The sequence below is a fragment of the Xyrauchen texanus genome, chromosome 13, assembly GCF_025860055.1.
Source record: "Xyrauchen texanus isolate HMW12.3.18 chromosome 13, RBS_HiC_50CHRs, whole genome shotgun sequence".
NCBI lineage: Eukaryota > Metazoa > Chordata > Actinopteri > Cypriniformes > Catostomidae > Xyrauchen > Xyrauchen texanus.
The window spans coordinates 31,929,173-31,953,805 of NC_068288.1; the positions used below are offsets into that span (position 1 = coordinate 31,929,173).

Consider the following 24,633-nt stretch of genomic DNA (forward strand, 5'->3'; position numbering starts at 1 on the left):
AGTCTGATATAGTGAGCAAACCCCTCCTCCATTAACTCAGTGAAGTGCTTTAGTCTTAGTCCCTAGTTCTACACCATCTTCTGCTGTTATACACAGAATCTAGTAATTATCATAGCACGACTGAAACAGTGTGGTGACAATTTGGGAGAGACTCACTCTAAAGGCAAAACAATAATAGAAAAAAATGGCATAAGAAAAGGATGAACAAGAACCTTGAGAGTAGGATAAGAATACAAGAATTACTCTGTCCCTGTGCTACGACGTATTAGCACAAGGAAAAATAATTAGATGTGAAATGTATCATATCTGAAGTGGAAATTTGGAATGCAAAAATATAGTATTTTGTGAACATTTAACCATCTGCCATTGGTTGACCAAATAAATAGCCCCACCCCACACTCATGCCATTGGGTCAGGCAATATAGCTGTGTCGAGTTTTTTTTATACCGTAATTAACAGCACATTAAACTGGAAATGGAGAGCATTTTAAAATAGAAAAAATACATCCTTCACCTTTAAAGAACGTCTCGGTTACATACGTAACCATGGTTCCTTGAGGGGTATGAGACGCTGTGTATGATCGCTATGGGGAGACCGTCTGAGTGTCACATGGTCTGAAGCCCTTATACAATCACGGTTACGTATGTTACTGAGACGTTGGGAGAACTGGAGTTGCGTATGATTGCTATGGGAATGAATACATTCACACCATGCAAACAGTAGTTGCCAACTGCCTAGCCTGTGTGACCAACATATAGCGGTGCACTAGCGAGCTAAAGCATCTGAATAAAAAAGGTATTATGAATTTACTCCTCTTACAATAGAGAGAACCAGGGAAGCAAGAGTCTCCTCATCCAGATTATAAAATCTAACAAATGTATGTAGAGAGGACCACCTTGCCCCATACAAATGCCCTCCAAGGACACACATATAGCCAAAGCCCTTGAGGATACCATGCTTCTCTTAGAATGGGCTCTAACACTCGAAGGCAAAATGTGTGCTTTGTAAGCACTCTAAATTACATCAATGAGCCAATGAGACAGTCTTTGCTTGGACACCGAAAACCTCTGTTGCAGCCACCAAAGCACACAAACAAATGTTTTGACTAATGCACTGGCTAGTATGGTCAAACAACTCACAGCCCCCAAACTTGGCAAAACATATGTAACCTTTCATGCTCCGACTCAAATGAGGAAGGACAAAGCATGAAAATGAATGGTCTGCAAGCGAAACGACATAGAAATAACCTTGGGCAAATAGCACAAACAGGGTCTCTCTTAACTTGACTCTCTTAAACGATGCCACTAGCAGTGCTGTCTTGAGTCAAAAACGTATCAATAACTGTTGCCAACAGTTATTTGATACGAAGGTGGCTCTAAAACAACAGATAAATCCCATAAAGGAATGTGGACAGGATGAAAAGCAATACATCAGCGCCCAACATCAGAAGACTGGTCTGTTTTCATTACACCGGTGTTTGGTAACAGCCACGTGTCACTCTGAAGGAACGAAGCGCATGTGTCAGGTGTTGAAGTCCCTTTGTGCAGTTCATCCAGCAATGACATTTCTTGCCTGCAACATGCCCGGGGGAATGGCAGTGGGAATGACCTTGCTTCGAAGTGAGTTGCTAGAAACAAACACAGGCTTAGCCAATTCGTGCACTGAATAACAGAAAATCTGACTTGATTGCACGAAAACGAGCACCTTTATGGAGCCCGTAACATAGCTCCCTGGAGGGGCGTCACTTATGCACCATCAGCCAATAAATTGCAGTGATTGCATAAGGTTTTCAGACCACGTGACACTTGGACGGTGTCCCATAGCAATCATATGCAGCTCAAGTTCTCTGAAAGGGAACTGCATCCTGTCTAAAAAGCTTTGAAAATCTTGATTGTGACAAGAATAATAATAGTTTCAATAATGATCATTCAGAATTATCATTGCACTAATGTATTCCTGTGCCAAATACACCTGGAATTTTGATAATATGATGTTCTCTCTGAGGTATTCATTAACAGAATAACCACTCATAAAATATAACTGGATAGTTATGGGGCTGCTTAACTCATTAATAGTTTACGTGGCTTTATTAAACATTATGCATTTTATGTGTGCTTTGACTGTTGATGTGCATGATCAAAGTGACACTGATGGGGAACTCGCTGACTCACAGAAATATTTATAATGCATTGACAAATATCCACTTAAGCTTTTAATATTTTAAGGTTTTTATCCACACATCTGAACAAGGTGTGTGTTTAACTGTGTTATTCTGTGCTTAAATACAAAAGTAACCACAACACACTGTTACCCATAGACAAAAGGAGGTGCAATGCTGCGTTCCAATCAAAGTTGGATGTGGGATATTCTGACTTGATCAGGCATTCAATTGTCATAAGCGATATCTTCTTGCAACCAAACTGCAGAAGATAAATGATGCTATGCAATGCTAGCACTACAAATTAACGATTATCAAAAGAAAGTATAATTTCCGTAATTTCTCTGAAAGTCTCTGAAAATATTGGCAGAGTTTGAGTTGTGCCATTCCATTGCACTTTTTCTAGTAGGAAGTTTTACAAGTAGGAAATGCAGCATTAATGTGATTAAAGGAATAGTTCACCCAAAAATAAGATTGGCAGGAAGTGCGTCATTGTTTACAAGAGAAACTTGCATAGAGCACAGACCAGATGCCGTTCACAAACCAACAGTCCCAAAAAATTACAAAACAATATAAAATAAAAACGTATTTCCAAATAATAAAAATGTAATGTATTTACCAACGAGCTTACATTATCCCTCTCATGAGCGCACATCACGGAGATGTACGGAAGCGAACAATAGTTAAAAAGTATATAGGTATTGTTTTGTTTCTCAAAATAATCAATCGTTTGGTTTCAGAAGACCTTTATTTGTCGACTGGCGTCATGTGGATTGTTTTGATGCACCCTAAATATGCTTTTTGGTCCATCACAAAAAGGAATACATACACTTGCATTGTTTAGAGGAGGAGGCCTGTATTGGGCAATTGGGGTATGTGATGAGGAGGGTGTGGCTAGGCTGCAAGAATGGAAGCCTGCCACTGAATTACACCAATCAGCAAGAGGGATAAAGAGGAGCCAGAGACACCAGTTAGAGAGAGAGAGAGAGAGAGAGAGAGAGAGAGACATACATGCAGCTGAAGAATGTGTGCATTCTGCCAACAGTGTGAGTGATACACAGAGCTGAGAACATGCTGAAAAGCCATTTTATGTTGATTCCAAGTGAAATTGTGTCTAATTAAAGTCTTACGTGAACTGTTCCCCTGGCTCCCAGTTCCTCCTTTGTAGGCAAGGTAGAGATCTGCCACGATAATATAACCAAGAAGCACATATTCCTGGATCAACATCCTAACCCTTACCCTGGAACAACATTTCTAACAACCAATCAGATTTGCGAGTTAGGTGGCTTAAAGGCTTGAACATAATTCTTATAAACAGCATCCTAGCATTTACCCTGGATTCTGTGGAAGCTAGAGGTAGGGATCGGTTCAGGACAGTAGAGTTTGACCCTATTATTGATCCAGGACCATATAAATCATGCTGTGTGTGGTGTGTTAAGGGATAGTTCACCCAAAAATTTAAATTATATCATTATTTACTCACCCTCATGTTGATGCAAACCCATATGACTTCTCTCCTCTCTCTTCTGTGGAACAGAAAAAGGTGTTAGACAGAATGTTCGTCTTCATCACCATTCACTTCCATTGCATTTCTTTTTTTATTTAAGTCAATGAAAGTGAATGGTGACTGAGGATATCATTCTGATTAACATTTTGCCAAACATCTTTTGTGTTCCACAGAGGGGAAAAAGTAATATGAGTCATCATCTATACAGTTATACCTACGCTGCCTTATTGTCTGCAAACTGCAAGTGGGTGACTTCTCTAAAGAGTTCCAACTGTCCTGGAGGGTTTGTGTGGGAGAGAATGGCTTGCTAGTATGTTACTATCGATGTGTACCACAGTGAAGGATTTCCTTGGCTATGCATGTTTGCCAAGGACACAGACTGACCTAGACATTTAAAAATAGACACCCTCAGCACCATCCCGTTGAAGCAGGCCTTTTCAAGCCTTGCCCTGTTAATAAGATAAAACTCATTGTCTCAGTGATTGGCTCAGTCATCCCAGCTTCTTATACTTACTGTTTTTACCAGTAAATGCAGAGATGCCAGAGAGAATGTCAATGCAAAGTGAGCGTGCATAGTGTTGTCAGAGCTCCAGAACTACCATTTGTGCCTTTTAAATGACATTTACATTTTACATTTATGCATTTGGCAGACGCTTTTATCCAAAGCGACTAACAGTGCACTTATTAGAGGGACAATCCCCCCGGAGCAACCTGGAGTTAAGTGCCTTGCTCAAGGACACAATGGTGGTGGCTGTGGGGAACGAACCAGCGACCTTCTGATTACCAGATTACCAGTTATGTACTTTAGACCACTACGCCACCATCACTCCATGTGACCATCTGCTCAAGCTACAGTGTCTATCTATGGCTATCTAGCCATTCACCAATTAAATCTCTGTTTTCAAAGCAAAAAATAAAAGATTTTCAAGGCACCATTTGGAGTTCCTCAGATATCACACAGAAGAAAACTTTTTTTATATAATTCCCTAATACTTTGGGATCTACATAAAATAAACTGTGAACGTTTAGAGTGCATCTGGACTGATCTGTTTAATTCTTCCTCCATCAGGCGTGAACTGCTGCTCTCACGCGCGTCATTGTTATAGTTTATTGTGATTTCATGTTACATTAAATGAGATCAAACGACTATTCAACAACGAAAATTTTTCTCGTCAATTTTGTATTTTCGACGATTTCGATAATGTCGACTAAACGTTTCAGCCCTAATGCAAATTATAATATGCTTTAGTTGCTTGAATAAATCCGGGTGACTGTCTTTCATGTGCTTTATTAAGTTTGATGTGTTTCCTCCTTTCGTCAGAAAATTGTGAAAGCAGCATTTACAAATAGGTTTTTGCTGATCTATGAATTTCCAAACCTGGATTTTTCCACTTTTCTTTTCGACAAAATTCAGTTGAGACTCCGCAGCAGCTTTGCTTGTCGTCATCTTTTGCTTGTTGTGAGCGTTCGAAAGTTGTGAGCGTTCGAAAGTTCCCGGTGCCTCCAGAAATTCTGGTATCGTAAATAATTTTTTGTTTGAGTACCGACTTGGTACTGGGGTACCGGTATTTTTGACAAAACTACATACAACGCATCACCAAAGTACCACAAAAAAAAGTTTACAGCTCTTATATGCATAGTCAATACATAAAATGCAATCTTCCTCCGATGCGTGCTGCCATTTGTTTACATTAGAATCGGTTGTCGTTCATAAAAAAAAAACAGCTACTCAAAGAGTCTTTTCAAGCACATAATGTTTATTTTATGTAACAAACAGCCAAATTGTCACCAAAGTACCACGAAAATAGTTAGAACAAAGTTTGTATATGCAGAGCCATAATATAAACGTGATCTTCCCATGCACGCAGCCATGACTGCTGATTAGGTTCAGCTGTGGTTTTTAATAACAGAAATAGCAACTCAAACAGTCTTTTATGGCATTTAATACATTTGTTTTCTGAAAGAGACTATCACTAGCCAAACTATCACAAAAGCACCACAATAACAGTTTAAAACTTGTATACTCACTGTGAATACATGTTGATCTAGTGCGATTATCTATGCATTCAACCAAGTCTGTTTATATTAGCGCTTATCAGACACACACACACACACACACACACACACACACACACACACACACACACACACACACACACACAAACACACACGCACAGGCACACACACACACACACACACACACAGGTTGGTTTTATTATACTTGAGGACATCTCATAGACTTTCATGTATTTTATAGCTGGCTAAAGATATATTATATCCCCTACCCCTAACCTTACTCCTAAACCTAACCCTCACAGAAACCTGTTCACTTCATTTGATTTAATACAAAACATAATTTTGCTGATTTATGAGCACATTTTTTATGACAAGAAATCCAAAATTTAAATAAAACAATAAAAAAAAATACCAACCGCGAGGGGACCGCCTGGAGCAGTCAGGGCCGCTGCCAGGGGCGCAGGAGTTGCCTACCGGCCGCTGAAACGCGGCGGGGTTTACGACCGCCGACCACGAGCGGGAAGGGGCTCACTGCCGACCGCCTGGAGCAGGAGAACCGCTGCCAGGGGCGGGGGAGACCCCTTCTGTTCCCCGAGAACGCGGCGGGGCGTTCCGTCCGACAGGGGCTGGGGGTCTGCCTCTGATCCGCCCGGAGAGGTGCGGCTGTCGTCCGATAGAGGGTTGAGGAGTGGCCGAGGAACAAGCTACGGCATATCGGAGATCTGGTGAGTAAGAGTTTTTTTTTTTTTTCATCTCTCTCACTGCCACTCTGCGTTGGCATTTTCCCTCTCTTTTAAATTTTACTGTGTTTTTTGGGGGTACTACACTGTTACAGGAAGTACCCCCCCCAGTTTAATTATTTCTGTTTCCCTCCCCTTGTCCCCTCCCTCGTCCAGGTAGATGGGGATGACCTGCCAGCAGACGGGGCTTATGGCACGCCCTCCCCCAGGGAAAGGGGGGGGGGGGATGTACGTCATGCTGGGGGCTCCCCAGCCTGAGAGAGCGAGGGAGGATTGTGGCCGGGGCGGAGGGCGGGGCCGGGTCGTGATCCTACACACCCGGTCCTGTATTAAGCTAATCAAGCCTCCCGAGAGGGATAAAGGTCGACTGCAGAGGATCGTGCGGGAGAGAGAGATCATTAACGGACATGTCCGTCATGTGTGTGTTTAAGTTTTATATTAAAAATATTATTTATATTATCAAGCCGGTTCTCGCCTCCTCCTTTCTACTGATCCCTTTACAAGTACACACTATTAAACCTACTCTTAAAAGTCAATTTTTTCTAAAAATGTCCTCAAGTAAATGTAACAGAGTAAATTTAGCATATTACTACCTACCTCTGGAAATAATCACATTATATTCTTGGAAATGTTTGTGTCTGCAGAAGAAACATAAGGGTGAATAAATGATGAGAGAATTACAGTATAATTTTTGGGTGAACAATTGCTTTAATTGTTTATGGTTAATGTTGTGAAGGAATGACAATATTTAACAACCCATCAATAGATTACTAATAGCTGTGTATAGTTATGCATATGATGCTGAGATATAAGAAAGTATTTTTACACCGCAAAACATTACTCGCTTCACCTTTAATCAAACTACCAATAACAGAATGAAAACCTTTCCTCCATATGGTAAATCGTCTTGAAAGACATCTATTGTGTTGAGGGTTAAATATGTCTTACCTTCAGAGACTTCAATGAAAGCTGTCATTGATCTGAGAAAGCACCCACCTGCCTGACTCTGTAAACCATAGAAAACCGTCAGGGGAAACTGATGGATGGTGCTCAGCTTGATGCTGTCAGCTTGATGCTGAAATATCAATCATATTTCTGCTTTCACAGGATCATTGATTTTTACACAGGGCTTGATAGCTCGAAACATCAGCATAAGCTAAAGTGAGGAATTTTCGACATAAGCTGCATTGTGGTGTCATCTCTTTTAGCTTTGGGGTAGTAGTCTCAAATGGCATATCCCACAGTCTGTTTACTGACTGTCTGCTGCATACTGCACACAAAAATGGCCAGATCCAATCTGATTGCCTGGCTTTACACAACTTTCAGGAGTATGGGAATACAGGTCATTGTCCAGTCAGTGACATTTTTATTTCAGATAATAAAATATGAATTCTTCTTTAATGTATTACATTATTTACAACCAAAACAACTTGCTTTTGGTGCCCCTATGTGGACATTTCACTTCATGCATACCGATACCTTCAAAAACACTTCCCGCTTTGGTCACTGGGGGAAGTAGTTTGAATTGCTGAAACCACAGACTGATTTTAGCTAAAGAACTTTCGACCTACTGTCACCGCATTTGCAGTGAGATCAGTCTGTAAACCAAACGTCTGACTACAGATTAACACGACAAGAAGAACAATCTCACAAATTTTAATGTAGATCTCAAACCTTCATTAATTACAATTAAATTATCAAGTGAGGTTTAGGGGAAGAGGGATAGTAGGACCAGTGATGCACATGATTAATGTTAATTTATCATTCCAATTCAGCCCCTTGGCTGCTCGCTTACTCATAGAGCCATTAAAATCAAATTATATGGAGCTTGAGACCCATTTTCTGCAGTGAATACTATAAAGTTGGCAATTTCAGCTTCACACAATTGGATTGATGAGCTACAGCTGATTTCTCATGAGGACAAAAATCAAGCAGCACTCACTGCGGCTTCGATAGTCACAGTCAGCTATTAGTAGCATTCATATTTTTGAAGCACTATTATGTCATCATATCATACCATAAGCTAGTACAAATTTATTCAAAAAAAAAAAAACTCTTAACTCACAAAGTCCTCCTGTGCTACCATCACTTAATCACACATTTCCTCTTAACAGCAGCCCTCTGAATAATTTGATCATCTCAAACTGACCATTTCTTACCATTCCAATAACACTACACTCCCTCGGGCGGTCATGGCTAAAGGCAGGGCTGGAAATGCTCAGTGAATGGAGCGTTTACTGACTTCAGACTAACAGGCAGCTGTTGGATGATTGTTGCTTTGCTTATTTGAAACTTGCAGTCTAGCCTGAGGGAGTAACATTTACCGATTCAACATGCACTTGCCTCTTTGTTTTTAAAAGTGAATATATTGAATGTCTTATGTTTTGAGCACTGTTTGGCTTGGTTGGCCATGAGAGACTGTGAATACCCCCTGCTAGTGCTCCCTTTTATTTATTCCCCTTTCCACAGACTTATTTTGTCCAAGATTGTTGTAGTTTACACACAATTATGACTAATCAATATACTTCCACCTAAAATGCAGAACTAAATTATACAGTGGGATTTAAAAGTCTGTGACTACAAGAGAAAATGCTTCAGTTTTAACTATTTGAATGAATTTATTTGATGTTTTCTTTAATTACAGCATGCGCTCAAGCTGGAATGTACTCCACAAATGTTTGCAAATCCTTGATCATGTTATCCATAGCAAGATTGTAAAATGTTTCAAACAGCATTATTCTATATAAGACAATCTTACATTTTCTACAAAGGAATTAACATGATTAATGTCACAAATTTGCTTATTTGATTAATGACCTAGAAATAAAATATTTTGTGTATATTTTCTGTCATAACGCTTCTTATTTAACTGTTTATTTCCAGGTTAAAATCAGATTTGAAATAAAAAAAATTTTAACTAAGCATTACTAAAGGAAGTGCATTGAGCTAAAAAATAATATTGAAAATATGACATTGTCTTTTAAAGCCCATGAGTGAATAACAAGTGGCAACCAAAGTTTTATGGTGCAGTTCATTTTTTAATGTGTTATCAAGGCAAGGCAAAGTCTTAAAATATACTGTAACATCAAAGTGGTGCCAAACTTGCAACCTGCAGTTATGAGTTCATTCCAATTTGCCACCACGTTGATTTTAATTACTTATGAAGAAAATCAAGTTGAACTCTGAAAACTCACAGTATAAAGTAGAAATTAAAAGGTAAAGGAATAGCTGATCTTAAAATAAAAATTTAGTCATCAATTACTTACACTAATACAGTTGTTTATTTATTTATTTATTTTTTATTTTATTTCAGTCAAATACAAATTATTATTCTTTTTTTCAATACAATGAAAGTGAATTCAGTAACACTTCTCATGTTAGATTAAGTTGGCATACAAATCTTCAATAATTTATCAAAGTCAACAATTTGGCAATATAATAATTGTGGTGAGTCATACAGGCAAATGATTCCAGATAAATATGCTGACAGGGATGGAAGTACAAACTGAAAATGTGATTATTTCGCAGCTGACAGAGCCAAGGTCTGGGGCAATGGAGTTTGGCCAGACGAGGAGGAAACCTAGGAGATCATGCTCATACCTTTTCACCTTTTCTATAGGAAGTTGTGACCCAGACAAAGACCCCGTTTACACCTAATATTAAGATGCGTCTCTGTGATCCGATCACATGTGGTCAGGTGAGATACATCACTGTTTACACCTGGTCATTTAAATGCATCTCCTGTGACCACTTGTGATCAGATTTAGAAGGGAGGGATTCTGTTTGATGATGACATCAATCACTCTGTCAGTGTGTTACTGCTTTACATTAAAGCACAACAAAGTCAGAATAGACAAAGTGTGAAAAAACTATGCTATTTCTCCCAGATGCAGCTGAAATTTAATCTAAGCACGAAGCAAGAAGAGCAGAATTACCCATTATTTTTGTATATCCATTATTTTTTCCTCCCTTTTTTCTCCCCAATTTGGAATGCCTTATTTCCAATTCACTCTAAGTCCTCATGGTGGCATAGTGACTTGCCTTAAACCAGGTGGTGGAGGACGAATCTCAGTTGCCTTTGCGTCTGAGATGTCAACCCACGCATCTTATCACGTGGCTTGTTGAGACATGGCGCGTGTGGAGGCTTCACACCGTCCACCGCGGCATCCACGCACAACTCACCACGTGCCCCACTGAGACATTTTCCTTTTAAACCACTCGTAACCGGTAAAGTTTAAAATCTTGTTTTAACGCAGCGGTTGATTGACAGGCGAGGGGTGGTGCTTTGCTGCTGCCGGGACACATACAGGGCAGATTAGCATTTACACCTCATTTGTGATGTGTTCACATGTGTTTTTGACCACATTCATATTGTTTTTTTGTGATCCAATCACAAAATGTTTTAGACACCGTTTAGACCTGTATTTATAGCTGAACACGTGATAGAATCACCAAAAATGCATCTTAATACCAGGTATAAACAGGGTTAAAGAGAGACAGATCCCAACATAACCTTTGTCTGTCTGTCTCTGCAGGGTATTAACTGTGTTTTTTGATTGTGATGACCTGCAGCACTGACTAATCCCCTCATTCTTTCATTTAATAGTTACCTGTAATCCTTGGGATTTTAAATGGCACATGGAGAATTAGGTGCAGCTAAAAGCTACCTGCTGTGTTAAGGGAAATGGACCCTTTCTATCCTCAATTTTCTCCTAGGCCTTTAATTTATTCTGCATATGTTCATGAGTAGTGATGCAGAGTAGGTTCGTAAGCGAAACCTAGATGAGGTATTGAGAGGACCTGGCTTGCACCTGTTAAAGTTCTTTACACAGACACCTATGCTTTGGTTTTCCTCTATTAAATGTATTTTCAGTCAGTACCTCTAACATAATCAGTTTTAAGCATGATCACAAATAAAGATGTCTTTAAAGACAATCAATGCCATTTTCAATTTGCTAGCTGCCGTAATTATGGAGCTACACAGCAGGAATTCTGATGCCACAAACTAAAAGAGATAATGAGAGTCTGTCCCTGTTTGACAATGGTTTTGGAGCATCCTGTGCATACCAATTATTAAGGTCTATTTGCTAGTTGACCATAGCAGTGTGAACTTGCATAATGATGACCTGATTTAATTGCAGGTAAATTACGCACATCATTTCTTGTCCAGTACAATTGAAGGTGGTTTGGTATTTAATTTATATTTGTCCTGGTATTTATTCTTGTGCAGAAATGGCATATGCCATTAAATATAATTACAGGGGAAAGTAATACAGAGTACACAAAACATTAACAGCAGTTACAAGTTGATGAAGAAAGTTTAAGATCCACATCACTACTGAACTCTTAAATAAAAGGCCACACATTTTTTTTTTTTTGGTCACAAAATTTTCAATAATGATTCAATAGTATTTGAAATGCACATATAATTAGCATTTGTATCTGTAATGCTTTTTAATTTAATATACATCAATATACTGTAACAAGACCAAGCTGCCAAAAGCAAGTCTGCCACACCCTAAAGGATATACTGTACAGGTAGGAATGATCTGAAAAGTCACAGGGCACATTAAAACTACAGTATATCAGCCTGGCCCCTAAATAGTATTTAGGTGACATAACATTCACCAAGTAGTTCTAACTGATTTGCTGAAAAGGCAGGTAAGTGGCAGTAGCCATTGGATTACTGATTACTGGTCACAAATTTGTTCAGTCCACTGCTAATACAAACAGTTGGTTCGAGGCTTCTGCCTGCATGGTATTAAAGCTTGTATTTTACTCAACTAGTTACTCAGCCAGCTAAATTTTTCTTTGCAAAATAAAGCTCTTAAAATACAATTATTATTTCACAAAAAGTGCAATATATATATATATATATATATATATATATATATATATATATATATATATATATATATATATATATATATATATATATATCTATATATAAATATATATTGAAAGTGAATGGTGGCCAAGACTGTCAGTCTAACATTCTGTCTAACATATTTTATGTTCCACGTAATACAAAGCCTTACACTGGTTTGGAAAAACATGAGGGTAGAGCAATTATGACAGAATATTAAATTCTGGCTGAGCCATAACTTTAAAGAGATAGTTTACCCAAAAATGAAAATTCTCTCATCATTTACTCACCCTCATGCCATCCCAGATGTGTATGACAGAACACAAAATAGCTCTGTAGGCCAAAATTTGTATGCTCCAAAAAGCACATAAAGGCAGTATAAAAGTAATCCATAAGACTCAGAAGTGATGTGATAGGTGTGGGTGAGAAACAGATCAATATTTAAGTCCTTTTTTGCTAGGGGGGAGCCTCTATCTCCCCTACAGCAGGGGGAGATATGCAGAGAAGAATGTGAATCACCAAAAACACAAGAAGAATGTGAAAGTGATTTGTTTCTCTGTTTCTCATCCACACCTATCACATCGCTTCTGAAGATACTGATTTAACTACTAGAGTCTTATGGATTACTTTTATGCTGACTTATGTTTGCTTGTTTAGCTTTAAAATGTTGCCACCCATTCACTTGCATTGTATGGACCTACAGAGCTGATAAATTCTTTTAAAAAAATCTTTATTTAAGTTCAGCAGATGAAAGAAAGTCATACACATCTGGGGTCACATGAGGATGAGTAAATAATGAGAATTAGTGAGATAATTAGATAATTTTTGGGTGATCTATCCCTTTAAGGACTCTTGCCAGATCTGGATGAATTTGTCAATAAGAAATGTGGTTGGGAAACATTTCTAGTAATTATTACAGTGAAAACATGAAAATGTCCCACAAGGACATAATATATATATATAATGCTGAAATACAATGCTTTCTTTTGCTATATCATAGCTTTTAAAGTCCTGTGTTGGTTCTTATTTCAGTGTAGTTACAGTTTTCAGTGTCGTAAGTATTTAGATTGTTAGTTCTGTACAGCAGTACCGCCGCTCTCTAAATGCAGAGTACACAACCTATGTAGGGCACCAACCCTGATCGTGGAACACTCGCTGTGTCTGAAACCACCCCTATCCACTATATAGTGCACTATATAGACTTTTCACTATTTTGTAGGAGTGTCTGAATTCTGAGTGTGCCACTCAGAACTTTGTTCATTCATTCTTACACACAATGCACTCTAATTTCAAGTGTACATTTCAAGTACACTCGATGACGGTTAATTTCCCACAATATACCACAGGTAAGACGTACGAGCTAGGAGTTTACTGCTTCCTTCACTCCTGCAATGTTTTATTTTATTCTGAATGTTGTAAATTACTTTTTGACAAATCATTACTTGATTAAAATAACATAATAACATATAGAGAGCCAAAACATACAGATACATTTTAAAATGTACTCTTTATTTGATCAAATGTGTTTACTCTTTATATTAACACACAGTATATATTAAAAATGACAAAACAGAATGAAGATTTATTGTATTAATATATATTTTAATAAAAATAACAAATAAGGCCCAAGTATTTAAAACTTTCATAAGTGACGTTTCTGCACCAGCCCCAGAGCTCCGACACTCAAGTCCGAATTCACCCATTTCGTTCACTTACTGCTGAGATGTAGTGAACTAGCTGCCATTCACACTATAGGAAATAGTGAATGAGTTAACAATAGCGGACACAACCACTCTCTTCTCCACAATCGCCTCATGCACGTACATCTCGCACGTGCGCGCGCCTCGCTGTGTACGCACTGAAATGCTGTCTGTTCGTGCTCCAGTTGTCGACCACGTGAATGGCAGTGATTAACGTGGATGTTTATATGGATTTATACAGTTAATCCGCCTGAAGTAGCTGCGATAGTTTCCAGTACTCCCGCGAAGGCATGGAGTAAATGCATAAATACTGCTTATGACATGCGGGACAAAGGACACTGATATATTGCTGCACTAATTTAAAATGTACACTTAAAAACGGTTTTCCAACTCCTATTCTTTCAGGGAGAAAAGACCCTGCAGAGACCACAACCTGCACAGAATGGGGGGAGGTAAAATGTGGCAAAATACATCACATAGGTTTTCAGGCCACATGTGGAAGTGGCACTGTGGTATATCCTACCTGCTGAGAGGGAGGAGTTGGGGGCAGAGGGGACTGCCCAAGGGAGATGCGGGATCGCCAGTAGGGGGACCGTACCATGGAAAATACACACAGGGGGATTAATCCATGAATCCAGTACAGAGTATTTAGTACCCGTAGTGGGTCTGGTTCGGGAATTCCTCAAGACCAGAGGGCAAGGGAAGAAGGACATCCAGGGAGCACGAGTTTAGTAGACTCTCCTGGGCAAAAGAGTGCACGTGATCAACTCAGAGGACGGGAAATGCACTATGTGCAAGCAGAACACTTCAGATGTTCTGTATTCCAGAGTTCTACATGCTCTGACCTGAGAGAACACGGAACGAGACCGACTCAACCCTGAGATTTGTAAAATCTCGTAAAGGTAATGGGTGTTGCCCAGTCCACTGCTCTGAAAATGTCTACTAAGGAGATACCGTTGGCCAGTTCCCATGAGAATCCCACACTTCTCTTCGAGTGTGCTCAAACCCGCAAGGGGGCAGGCATGGCCTGGGTGTGATAGGCAAAAGCGATGGCATCGAGGACCCAGTGGGCTAGCCTCTGTTTGGAGACAGCATTCCCTTTTCGCTGTACACCAAAGAAGACAAAAACTGCTCAAAACATCTAAAGCTCTGCATGCGGTCCACATAGGTACGCAAAGCACACACCGGACACAGCAACGATAAGGCTGGGTCTGCCTCCTACCGGGCAGCTTTGCTTGCAGGTTCACTACCTGGTCCCTGAAGGGGGTCGTAGGAACCTTGGGCATATAGCCCGGTCGAGGTCTTAGGATGACGTAAGCATCTACCAGACCGGACACCAGGTAAGTGTCGCTGACAGAGAATGCTTGCAGGTCCCCAACCCCCTTGATGGAAGCGAGCACAATCAGGAGGGCCATCTTCAAGGAGAGGCTGATTCTAGCGGCTCGAAGGGGGGGGTCTATGGAGGCTCGAGAGATCCCATGAGGGGAACAGGCATGGCCTCTAAGGAACCTGATGATCTGATCGTGCTTCTCTAAGGACTTGCCATCCATTGCACTGTGGTAAGCCGACATGGCAGCTACATAGACCCTCCAGCCTCTCCTGCAGACATGAGAGCACTGACCCGACTGCGCATCTCTGCAGGTCTTCAGATTGGGAAGAACACCAATTTGCGAACAAGTGCCACTTCAGGGCATAAAGCTGCCTGGTAGAGGGAGCTATGGCTTGGTTGATCGTGTCTACTACAGCAGGTGGTAGGCCCTTCCTCAGGGGAATTTGCCAGGGAGAGGCTGTCGCGAGGAGCATGAGATCTGAGAACCAAGTCATTGTGGGCCAATAGGGGGCTACAAGAGTGACTTGTTCCTCGTCCTCCCTGAACTTGCACAGCACCCGTGCAAGTAGGCTCACTGGGGTAAATGCGTACTTGCGCAGCCCCCATTCCAGCTGTGTGCCAGCGCGTCTGTCCCGAGGGGAGCCTCCGCTAGGGGGTACCAGAGCGGGCGGTGGGAGGTCTCTTGGGAAGCAAACAGGTCTACCTGTGCTTTGCCGAACTGCTCTCAAATCAGCTGGACGGCCTGGGGGTGGAGCCTTCACTCTCCACTGAGGCTGCCCTGTTGTGACAGCGCATCCGCTGCAGTGTTGAGGTTGCCTCAATATAAGTGGGTTGCAATGACCTGAGCCACTGCTGTCTGGGCAAGAATTACAGCCAGCAACTCTAGGCAGTTGATGTACCAACCCAGCCGGGGCCCTGTCCAGGAGGCAGCGGCTGCGGCTGCGTACCCGTTGCACACGGCACCCAAACCCTGTTTGGAGGCACCTGTTGTGACCAGAACGCGTTGAGACACCTGCTGTAGGGGGACTCCTGTCCGCAGAAAATGAAGGTCTATCTAAGGGTTGGATGTCTGTCGGCAGAAAGAGGTGGTGAACACACGGTATGTGCCGCGGCGCCATGCCCATCTGGGACTTGAGTCTAATGTGGTCTCATATGCATATATGCATCTCATATATATGCGGCCACCGCTGAGGATGTCATATTCCCCAGGACCATCTGGAACCAGCGTCGTTGAACCGCTGTACCTTGTCTGAGTGAATTTAGGCAGCTCAGCACTGGCTGCGTGTGCTCGTTTGTGAGTCTAAATCCATGCCAAGAAAAGAGATGCTCTGAACCGGCTTGCTCTTTTCTCAGTTGACCTGAAGCCCTAGACGGCTGGGGTGCCCTGTGGGTGCACAGATACTCTCGAGAGTGAGCTACAATCAGCCAGTTGTCAAGGATATCAAGTATGCTGATGCCCACTTCCCTTTGCAGGGCAAGGGCGGCCTCTGCGACCTGAAAACGTGAGGGGACAGGGACGAGCCGAAGGGGAGGACCTGGTACTAGTACGTCAGGCCACTGACATGAACATGAACCATTCATAAAACGCTGCCTGCATGTGATCGCAGCCCAGACACACGAGGCAGCTCTTATGACCGTCAGAAGTGGAGGGATATCTGCCGCATCCAGGAACTACACAAAGGCGGAAAGACATCTTTGAAAAGACATTCAACGCCAATGTGTATACCGTAATTTCCGGACTATAAGCCGCAACATTTTTCCCACGCTTTGAACCTCGCAGCTTAAACAGTGATGCGGCTAATATGTGGATTTTTCCCGCTTTCAAATTTTATTTAAAAAAAAAAAAAACATTCTGTGACGTGCTCAGTTTTTTGCCGGCGTGAAGCTTTCATTAGACCAATGAAATTGCTAAACGGGTTAAGGTCAAACAACTTTTTTTGTTAAATGTTTAGATTAAATCGAGCACGCTCAAACTTCCCATCATTCTGATTACGGTAGTCATTTTGTCACCCTCATCATGGCAAAGACATGGAGAAACGCATATGATGCTGCTTTCAAGTTGAAGGCGATTGATCTGGCTGTTGGAAAAGGAAATAGAGCTGCTGCCCGGGAGCTTGGTCTTAATGAGTCGATGATAAGACTTTGGAAACATCAGCGTGAGGAATTGACTCAGTGCAAAAAGACAACTAAAGCTGAGGCTATTCTGAGGCTATTCAACTCCGACACCGAAGGAGATGACTTCAGTGGTTTCAGTGCACAGGAGGAGGAAAATAGTGACCAATGACTTTCTTGGTAGGCTACTGTTTACTGCAAATTTTTTATTACAAGCGTGTGGCAGCGGGGGCGTGGTCAAGCGCCCGTACGTCCGGGAGAGAAAAGCTGTAAGGGCGCTTACACCTGAGCTAAATTATGTCTAACACCGGTGTCTAATTTCAAGTGCCCTGCTTCATGTGTCCTTCTTGGGAAAACTGTCACACTGGCACCAGTGTGACAGTTTTCAGCAGGGCACTTGATGTTCCAGGTAAGGCTTTTAATGGCCACAGCAATGTTTACAATCAATTTGATAAAGTTTCTCAATTCTTGGTCTTCTATGCGACAACACTAGACTGACATGTGTCACTCTCTCAGCTCTGTGGCTGCTGCCTTTTTATGCCGCTTTCCCCATGCTTACTGAAATTAGACACAGGTGTTAGACATAATTTAGCTCAGGTGTAAGCACCCTTACCGCTTTTCTCTCCCGGACGGGCGCTTGACCACGCCCCCGCTGCCACACCGTGTTCCGTTAAAGCATATTTATTTTTGTTACAAGCCGTGTTTCGTTAAAGCATATTAATTTTTGTTACAAGCCGTGTTTCGTTAAAGCCTGTGTAAAGTTCATTTGTTTCAATGTACCGGTAGGCACCTGCGGCTTATAGACATGTGCGGCTTATTTATGTTCAAAATAATAATTGTTTTTAAATTCAGTGGGTGCAGCTTATATTCAGGTGCGCTCAATAGTCCAGAAATTACGGTACTCTTTTAGAGGACATATAGTCTATTTGCTCTTTAGGGAAACGCTGTCGAAGTTGCCCAGGGGTAAAGCTGCACTGGTGTGCTGAGAAGGAGAAAGCCGCTGATATGCGCCGTAGATCCAACAGCAACACTCAGCAGAGGTGAGTGGAACAGAAGTGATCTCAGCTCGCTGAACACACAACTGCTCAGCTCTGAAGAAGAAACTTGAATGAACAGGTACACGATTCCCTCCTTTTATACCCATATGTCCAGAGGAATTCTAATTGGCCTTTTCTCAAGTTCAGAGGTAACCGAGGCCTTTAAGAAAGTCCCCTAGTATCGCTTCATTTAACACAACGTTGAGTGAGCGACAGACGGAATCAGAAATAAATGGGAGGCAGCAAAAATAATCACAGCAACACAGCAACTCCATCAGAGTGCAGAGTGAATTGCTGTTCAGGGCAGAGAAGGTGCTCTACACTAGAGAAGAGCATGCACACAAACAACTGGACTGCAGTTTTTCAACTTAACACAATGTTTTAAAAACGCGATTGTAATGACGTCTCCAGTCACGCCAACCGCGGTTTGCTGGTACATGGTTCAGAAACAGTGGTGAACATTTACTATGTTTATTACAATAACCTTTAAGATTACAGAATTGGCTATCGAGTCTTCACGTAATGACAAAATATGAGGCATTATATTTTGATAATGCCATTGTTTTTGTACTTATTGTAACAGACTGTAATAACAGCCTATAATAATGAATAGGGGAGACACTGGAACAACACAATGCAGCAGCCAAAGACATATGACCTATATGTACATGCATTTGCTATGTTTGCTCTGACAATGAAATTAGTTCCATGACAAACTAAAATGCACAGACTGACTGCAACTAACTGTTGTATATATAGTGTTAGAACAGCTATAACACTGTATATACAGAGTTTTGAAGACCCTGTGTACTGTTACATTCAACTGCAGTCAAGTTAAAGTTAATGATGTGTCTTTAGCTGCACCTTAAACATACATATTCTATAATGGTAAATGGTCTGCACTTATATAGCACATTTTATTAACCTTAGCAGCTACCAAAGTGCTTTACACTATCTCCCATTCACACACACTCACACTAATATACAGAGCTATTGCAAGGCAACATGCTATTGGGAGCAACTTGGGGTTCAGTGTCTTGCCCAAGGACACTTCGGCATGTGGAGTCATGTGGGCTGGGATTCGAACAGCCAACCCTGCGATTAGTGGCTGACCTGCTCTACCACCTGAGCCACAGCAGCTCCATGCTTAGTAGCTGAAGACTTGACCCACAGGGGTGATCTATGCTAATCCAAGCAACGATGCTCTTTAAGCTGCATTTATCAATTCAGTTCCACAGCACAAGCAAAACCCTCTTCAGGCAGCAGGACTCGCAACACACTATCACTGACATGACATCTGCATATGTGTTTGATTATGTTCTAGAGCAGTGATTCCCAAACTGTGGTCCAAGGGTACTGCAGGTGGTCCGTGGAAAGGCAAAATAAAATATAAAAGAATATTTTTTTACCTTCATTTTACCAGGAAATTCCCATAAATAAATAAAAACTAAAAAGAAAATGTAGGCCTATATTGATATAAAATTTTAATTAAATTGTCAAGTTATTGTGCTTATACTAAAATGAGCTAGTGGCGCTCGGCCGTGACGTTCAAGTTCAGTGCCGTTAGAACCACAATATGGATCGGTGGATAGAAACAGGTTCTCTGAAGAGAAAAGAGGCAACCAATAAAGAGATTCACAGTGAGTCGGAGGCATCTACGAGCCAGATTCCAAATAAAAAATCTAAGAAAAGGAGGGTGAAGAGAAAATACGACGAAAGCTACTTAGCATTAGGTTTCAGCTACACCGGGCCCGAAGACGAGCCGTTGCCCGTTTGCGTTTGTTGCTACGAGGCACTCGCCCTGAAGTGGCTTGTGCCTTTTCCAACAACTTACCTCTGTGAATCAGGATTTTCATCCCTGGTCATGTTTAAGTCAAAATATCGGAACAGACTTAATATTGAACCAGATCTCAGATTGAGGCTGTCATCACTGGAACCTGACATCCAGAAATTAACGTCTGCAAAGCAACATCATCCATCTCAGTAGGTGAGCCAACACGATCTCATTAAAGTGCGTATCTATACCACAAATTTAATTTCACGTACCATTTATACGCTACAAATATTTTTTGCGTGCATATGCTACGCACTCTAAACCCCTTGGGTGGGATTAGGGGTTTGGAGTGCGTGCGTATTACACGCCATAAAGTGCGTATCATATGCACGCAAAAACTATTTTTAGCGTATAAATGGCATGACAAATTAAATTCGTGGTATAGATACGCAGTTTCATGAGACCGAGCTGGTGAGCATTTATTTAGTTGTTTGTTTGTTTGTTTGTTTGTTTGTTTGTTTTTAATATAGGCCTATATTAGACAGACAGATGATAAAAAGAGGAAGGGAAAGATGTGGAGGGGGACAAAGGGGGATATTAGCCTACGTTCATATCGGGCTAGCAAATAGACTCCAATGGCTTTTCCTTTTGACAACTTTTATTTTTATTTTTAACCTGGAGTAGGCCTACTGTGTTTTCATTAAATGTGTATTTTGTAAAAAAAAAAGCAAAATGTGTGTGCAGTAAACGTTCTTTTAACAAGCCTGTTGTACTGATGTGATGACCAGTTATAGTTTTAGTGCTAGTAAGCCTATTTAGAGGTGCGGATTAATTCAGGTAGGACTGTGTGTAGACATATTTTATTATGTGTATTATGAGGTGGTCTGCGAAAATTCTTGATTAGAAATAGTGGTCCCCACACACAAAAAGTTTGAAAACCCCTGTTCTAGAGTTTCCACACAATGTAATACAGAAGTGGCCCAACAAAAGAAAGCACAAACAGCACAAAGGTATGGAGCATGAGGAGAGAACAAATGCTGAGATTATGTTGAATCCTGTACTTTATAAGATCTCTTTAATATCTTCCATTACTACAATATGAAAAACAGGCAAGAAAACATTTTCTGGTTTTAGTATGCGCTTTGACGATATTTTAGTTTATATGTGTTTGGTTTTCCCTTTTAAGTTGTGCAAAACAACATATTTGTAGTGTAAAACAGTTATATTTACTAAGGTGTATCATGTAAAGGCCAGCTGTACATAAAGATATTTGCTTTATTGGCTGAGCTAGTCTTATCATAGATGTGCAAATAACCTGCCTGACAGAGTTATTGTGTGTATAGCATATTCAAGAAAATGAAATTGTCATGGAAAATAAATGAATTATTGGGAGATGGAGAGACACAGTGTCAGAGAGCATGAAAGAATACATAAATGTAAACATATTTGAATGTTCTGTACTCCTTTTTTTGCTGACAACTCAACTCATAAACTGAAATTAAAAAGATTAGAAGGCTGTGATAAATTGGGTTTGATAAAATGATTATTATCTCTAATATTTCATGTTTAAGTAACTTCCATTCATGCGATTATGAATACTAAATTGCTCTGAGACGTAATTTTTTGCTGCCCTTTTTGGCTTAATATGCAAATAAGGCATGTGAATATGCATGACTGGAGTCAGCTTTTACAACAAAGTTCCAAACCTGATGTAAAGTGAAAAGGAAGGCCTTGAAAACTTTTAACACTTGAATATTGTTGTCTCTTGTGAATTCCAAGCCCCTTCTTAGAAACACCTCACATAAGGCTTTAAAAAACTATAACGCTCAGCCATCATTATGTGACATATTGATCGATAGCTGCTGTTTCTTCAGGTGATTGTTTGGATTCTACTCATTATCCAACCATTCTCTATCTCTCTCTGTGCCATGGACCGTAATAATTGAAAGTGAATACACACTTAGATTTTCAAGGATGAATCTGATGTATTGGTAGACTGAACTGAGCTTCAGAGGAATTTAACATTCTTTGCTGGTGTGAGACACCCATTTAAAGAGATCTGTCGATGTCGTCCACTATCACAAATTATATCTATTGAAGTGCACATAAATAATTTAGAAGTGGTTGTCTTATTTTTTTTTTCTCAAGAGTACATTCAGTCAATGGTTTTTTATGATGTACAATTACATCCAGAGCCAACTACTGTGAAAACTCTTACTTTTTCTCTGACTCCATGTCTCAGTTTCTGTCAATTGCTTTACACCCCCCACCCCCTGTGCCTCAGGGGAGATGAAGCTTTAGCAGTAGACTCACATCTCAGAGGGACAGATAGTGGGTCCTGCTTTGAACCCAAACCTACAGTTTTGTCACCTACAGTATAGGACTGAAATGTAAGTACTTAGTGTGTGTGTGTGTGTGTATGTGTGTGTGTGTGTGTGTGTGTGTGTGTGTGTGTGTGTGAGTGTGTGTGTGTGTGTGAGTGTGCGTGTGCGCGTGTGTGTGTGTGTGTGTGTGTGTGTGTGTGTGTGTGTGAGCGTGTATTTATCACTTTGTGGGGACCAAATGTCCCCATAAGGATAGTAAAACCCGAAATTTTTGACCTTGTGGGGACATTTTGTCGGTCCCCATGAGGAAAACAGCTTATAAATCATACTAAATGATGTTTTTTGAAAATGTAAAAATGCAGAAAGTTTTCTGTGAGGGTTAGGTTTAGGGGTAGGGTTAGGTTTAGGGGATAGAATATAAAGTTTGTACAGTATAAAAACCATTATGTCTATGGAAAGTCCCCATAAAACATGGAAACACAACTGTGTGTGTGTGTGTGTGTGTGTGTGTGAGTGAGTGAGTGAGTGAGTGAGTGAGATGTGGATATTGAAATTGGGGCATTAAACTCGTCAAAAAGACATCTGTCATTGTGATGAAATAGTTAGTTCATGGACATGTTTTGATGTTCACTCACCATATTTATTGATGACACAGGTCCAATGCTATTTACGAAGATATCAACATCAATGACTGTCGGTTTAACTGCAGAGAGAGAGAGAGAGAGAAAGAGAGATGATATAAGGCTCACTAACAAAAAAACTAAATTTAAAGGAAGTAGTTGTTCTCTTGGAGAAAATGTTTCACAATGTAGCCATTGCAGACTTATAATGCCTGTCCTTTCTGAGTTTCGTTCACTCTCTCCTAGATGAATATATTTTATTGGAAAGTTGTAGCGGTCATATTTATAGCCTTTCGTGTTTTGTTCTGCAAACCCCCAAATAATAGTGTGTTGCTAATAAGTTGCTACATAAAGAATAAATTGATTATCCATCAGGCAGGTACACTAGCATGCTTGTGGTATTTGTAATCCTTATTCCTGTAACCCAACGTGCGATTTAAAATAATTATAATAATAACGTATGACTGTGCGTAATGTAGGTTCAAGAACAAAACACGAACATCCCTTAAAGGAATAGTTCACCCAAAAATAGAAATTCTGTGATAATTTACTCACCCTCAGGTTGTTCCAAACTTGCATGACTTTCTTTCTTATGAAAAACACAAAAGGTTATTAATATCTCAGCCTGTCTTTCTCAATACAATGGCAGTGGATAGTGCCTCACATTAATTATTTAAAGAAGGACACTAAAGTATAATAAAAACATCATATTCCAAGTCTTCTGAAGACATACGGTGTGAGAAACATCCTAAATTTGAATGAATTTTTAATGGAAAACATTGATATCTGATGTGCATTTACTATATTAGATCTATGAGAGAAGCTTTTTCACTGATACATGTGTTCATATGAAAACTTATTTTTAGTACCAACATGCAAACCACTGTGAACCACTTTAAAGTGAGATAATATTCTGTGCACTGCCATTGTAATGAAAAGATTGAGGGCTTTTAATAAAAAAATTATAATATTTTTGTTGAGCACAAGAACAAACCCTAACCTTAAAGTCACACAAGTTTAGAATGACAGCGAGTTAATAATGACACATTTTTCATTTTTGAATGTCTTATTCCATTAAAGGCATGGGTAGTATCAGAATAGCTTTACTGTGTATGTCTATGAGGACCTCTTTTATTGAATGAATAAAAGTTTATTGAATGAACAACCTATGCACCAAAAGGTGAAATTGTCATCTGTTTCTGTGGCCATTACATTAAGTAAAACTCTATACTTTAATTTCTATTTGAAACATTTGAAACCTCTTTCAAATTATTTATCTGAGCAGTTGATCACAATAATCTAGATTTTTAAACACTGGTTTGATTGGAATAGCACGTGGTAGCAAAGCCCTCATCAGTTTTGAAAGACGAAGTGGAAAGTTGGAGGGGAAAATGGCAAAGAAATTGTGAGAATTTCAATGTGAGAGAAAGACTTGTCTGACAACCCTCT

General features: G+C 40.3%; 1 protein-coding gene across 1 annotated transcript in view; it reads right to left on the minus strand.

Annotated features, from left to right (window-relative positions):
* Positions 1 to 24,633, minus strand: part of LOC127653890 (gamma-aminobutyric acid receptor subunit gamma-3) — a 232,605-nt gene that overhangs the window by 139,110 nt on the left and 68,862 nt on the right. The window contains exon 3 of the mRNA XM_052140711.1: positions 23,200 to 23,267. Coding sequence (XP_051996671.1) covers positions 23,200 to 23,267 — 68 coding nt within the window. The remainder of the gene's footprint in view (positions 1 to 23,199; positions 23,268 to 24,633) is intronic.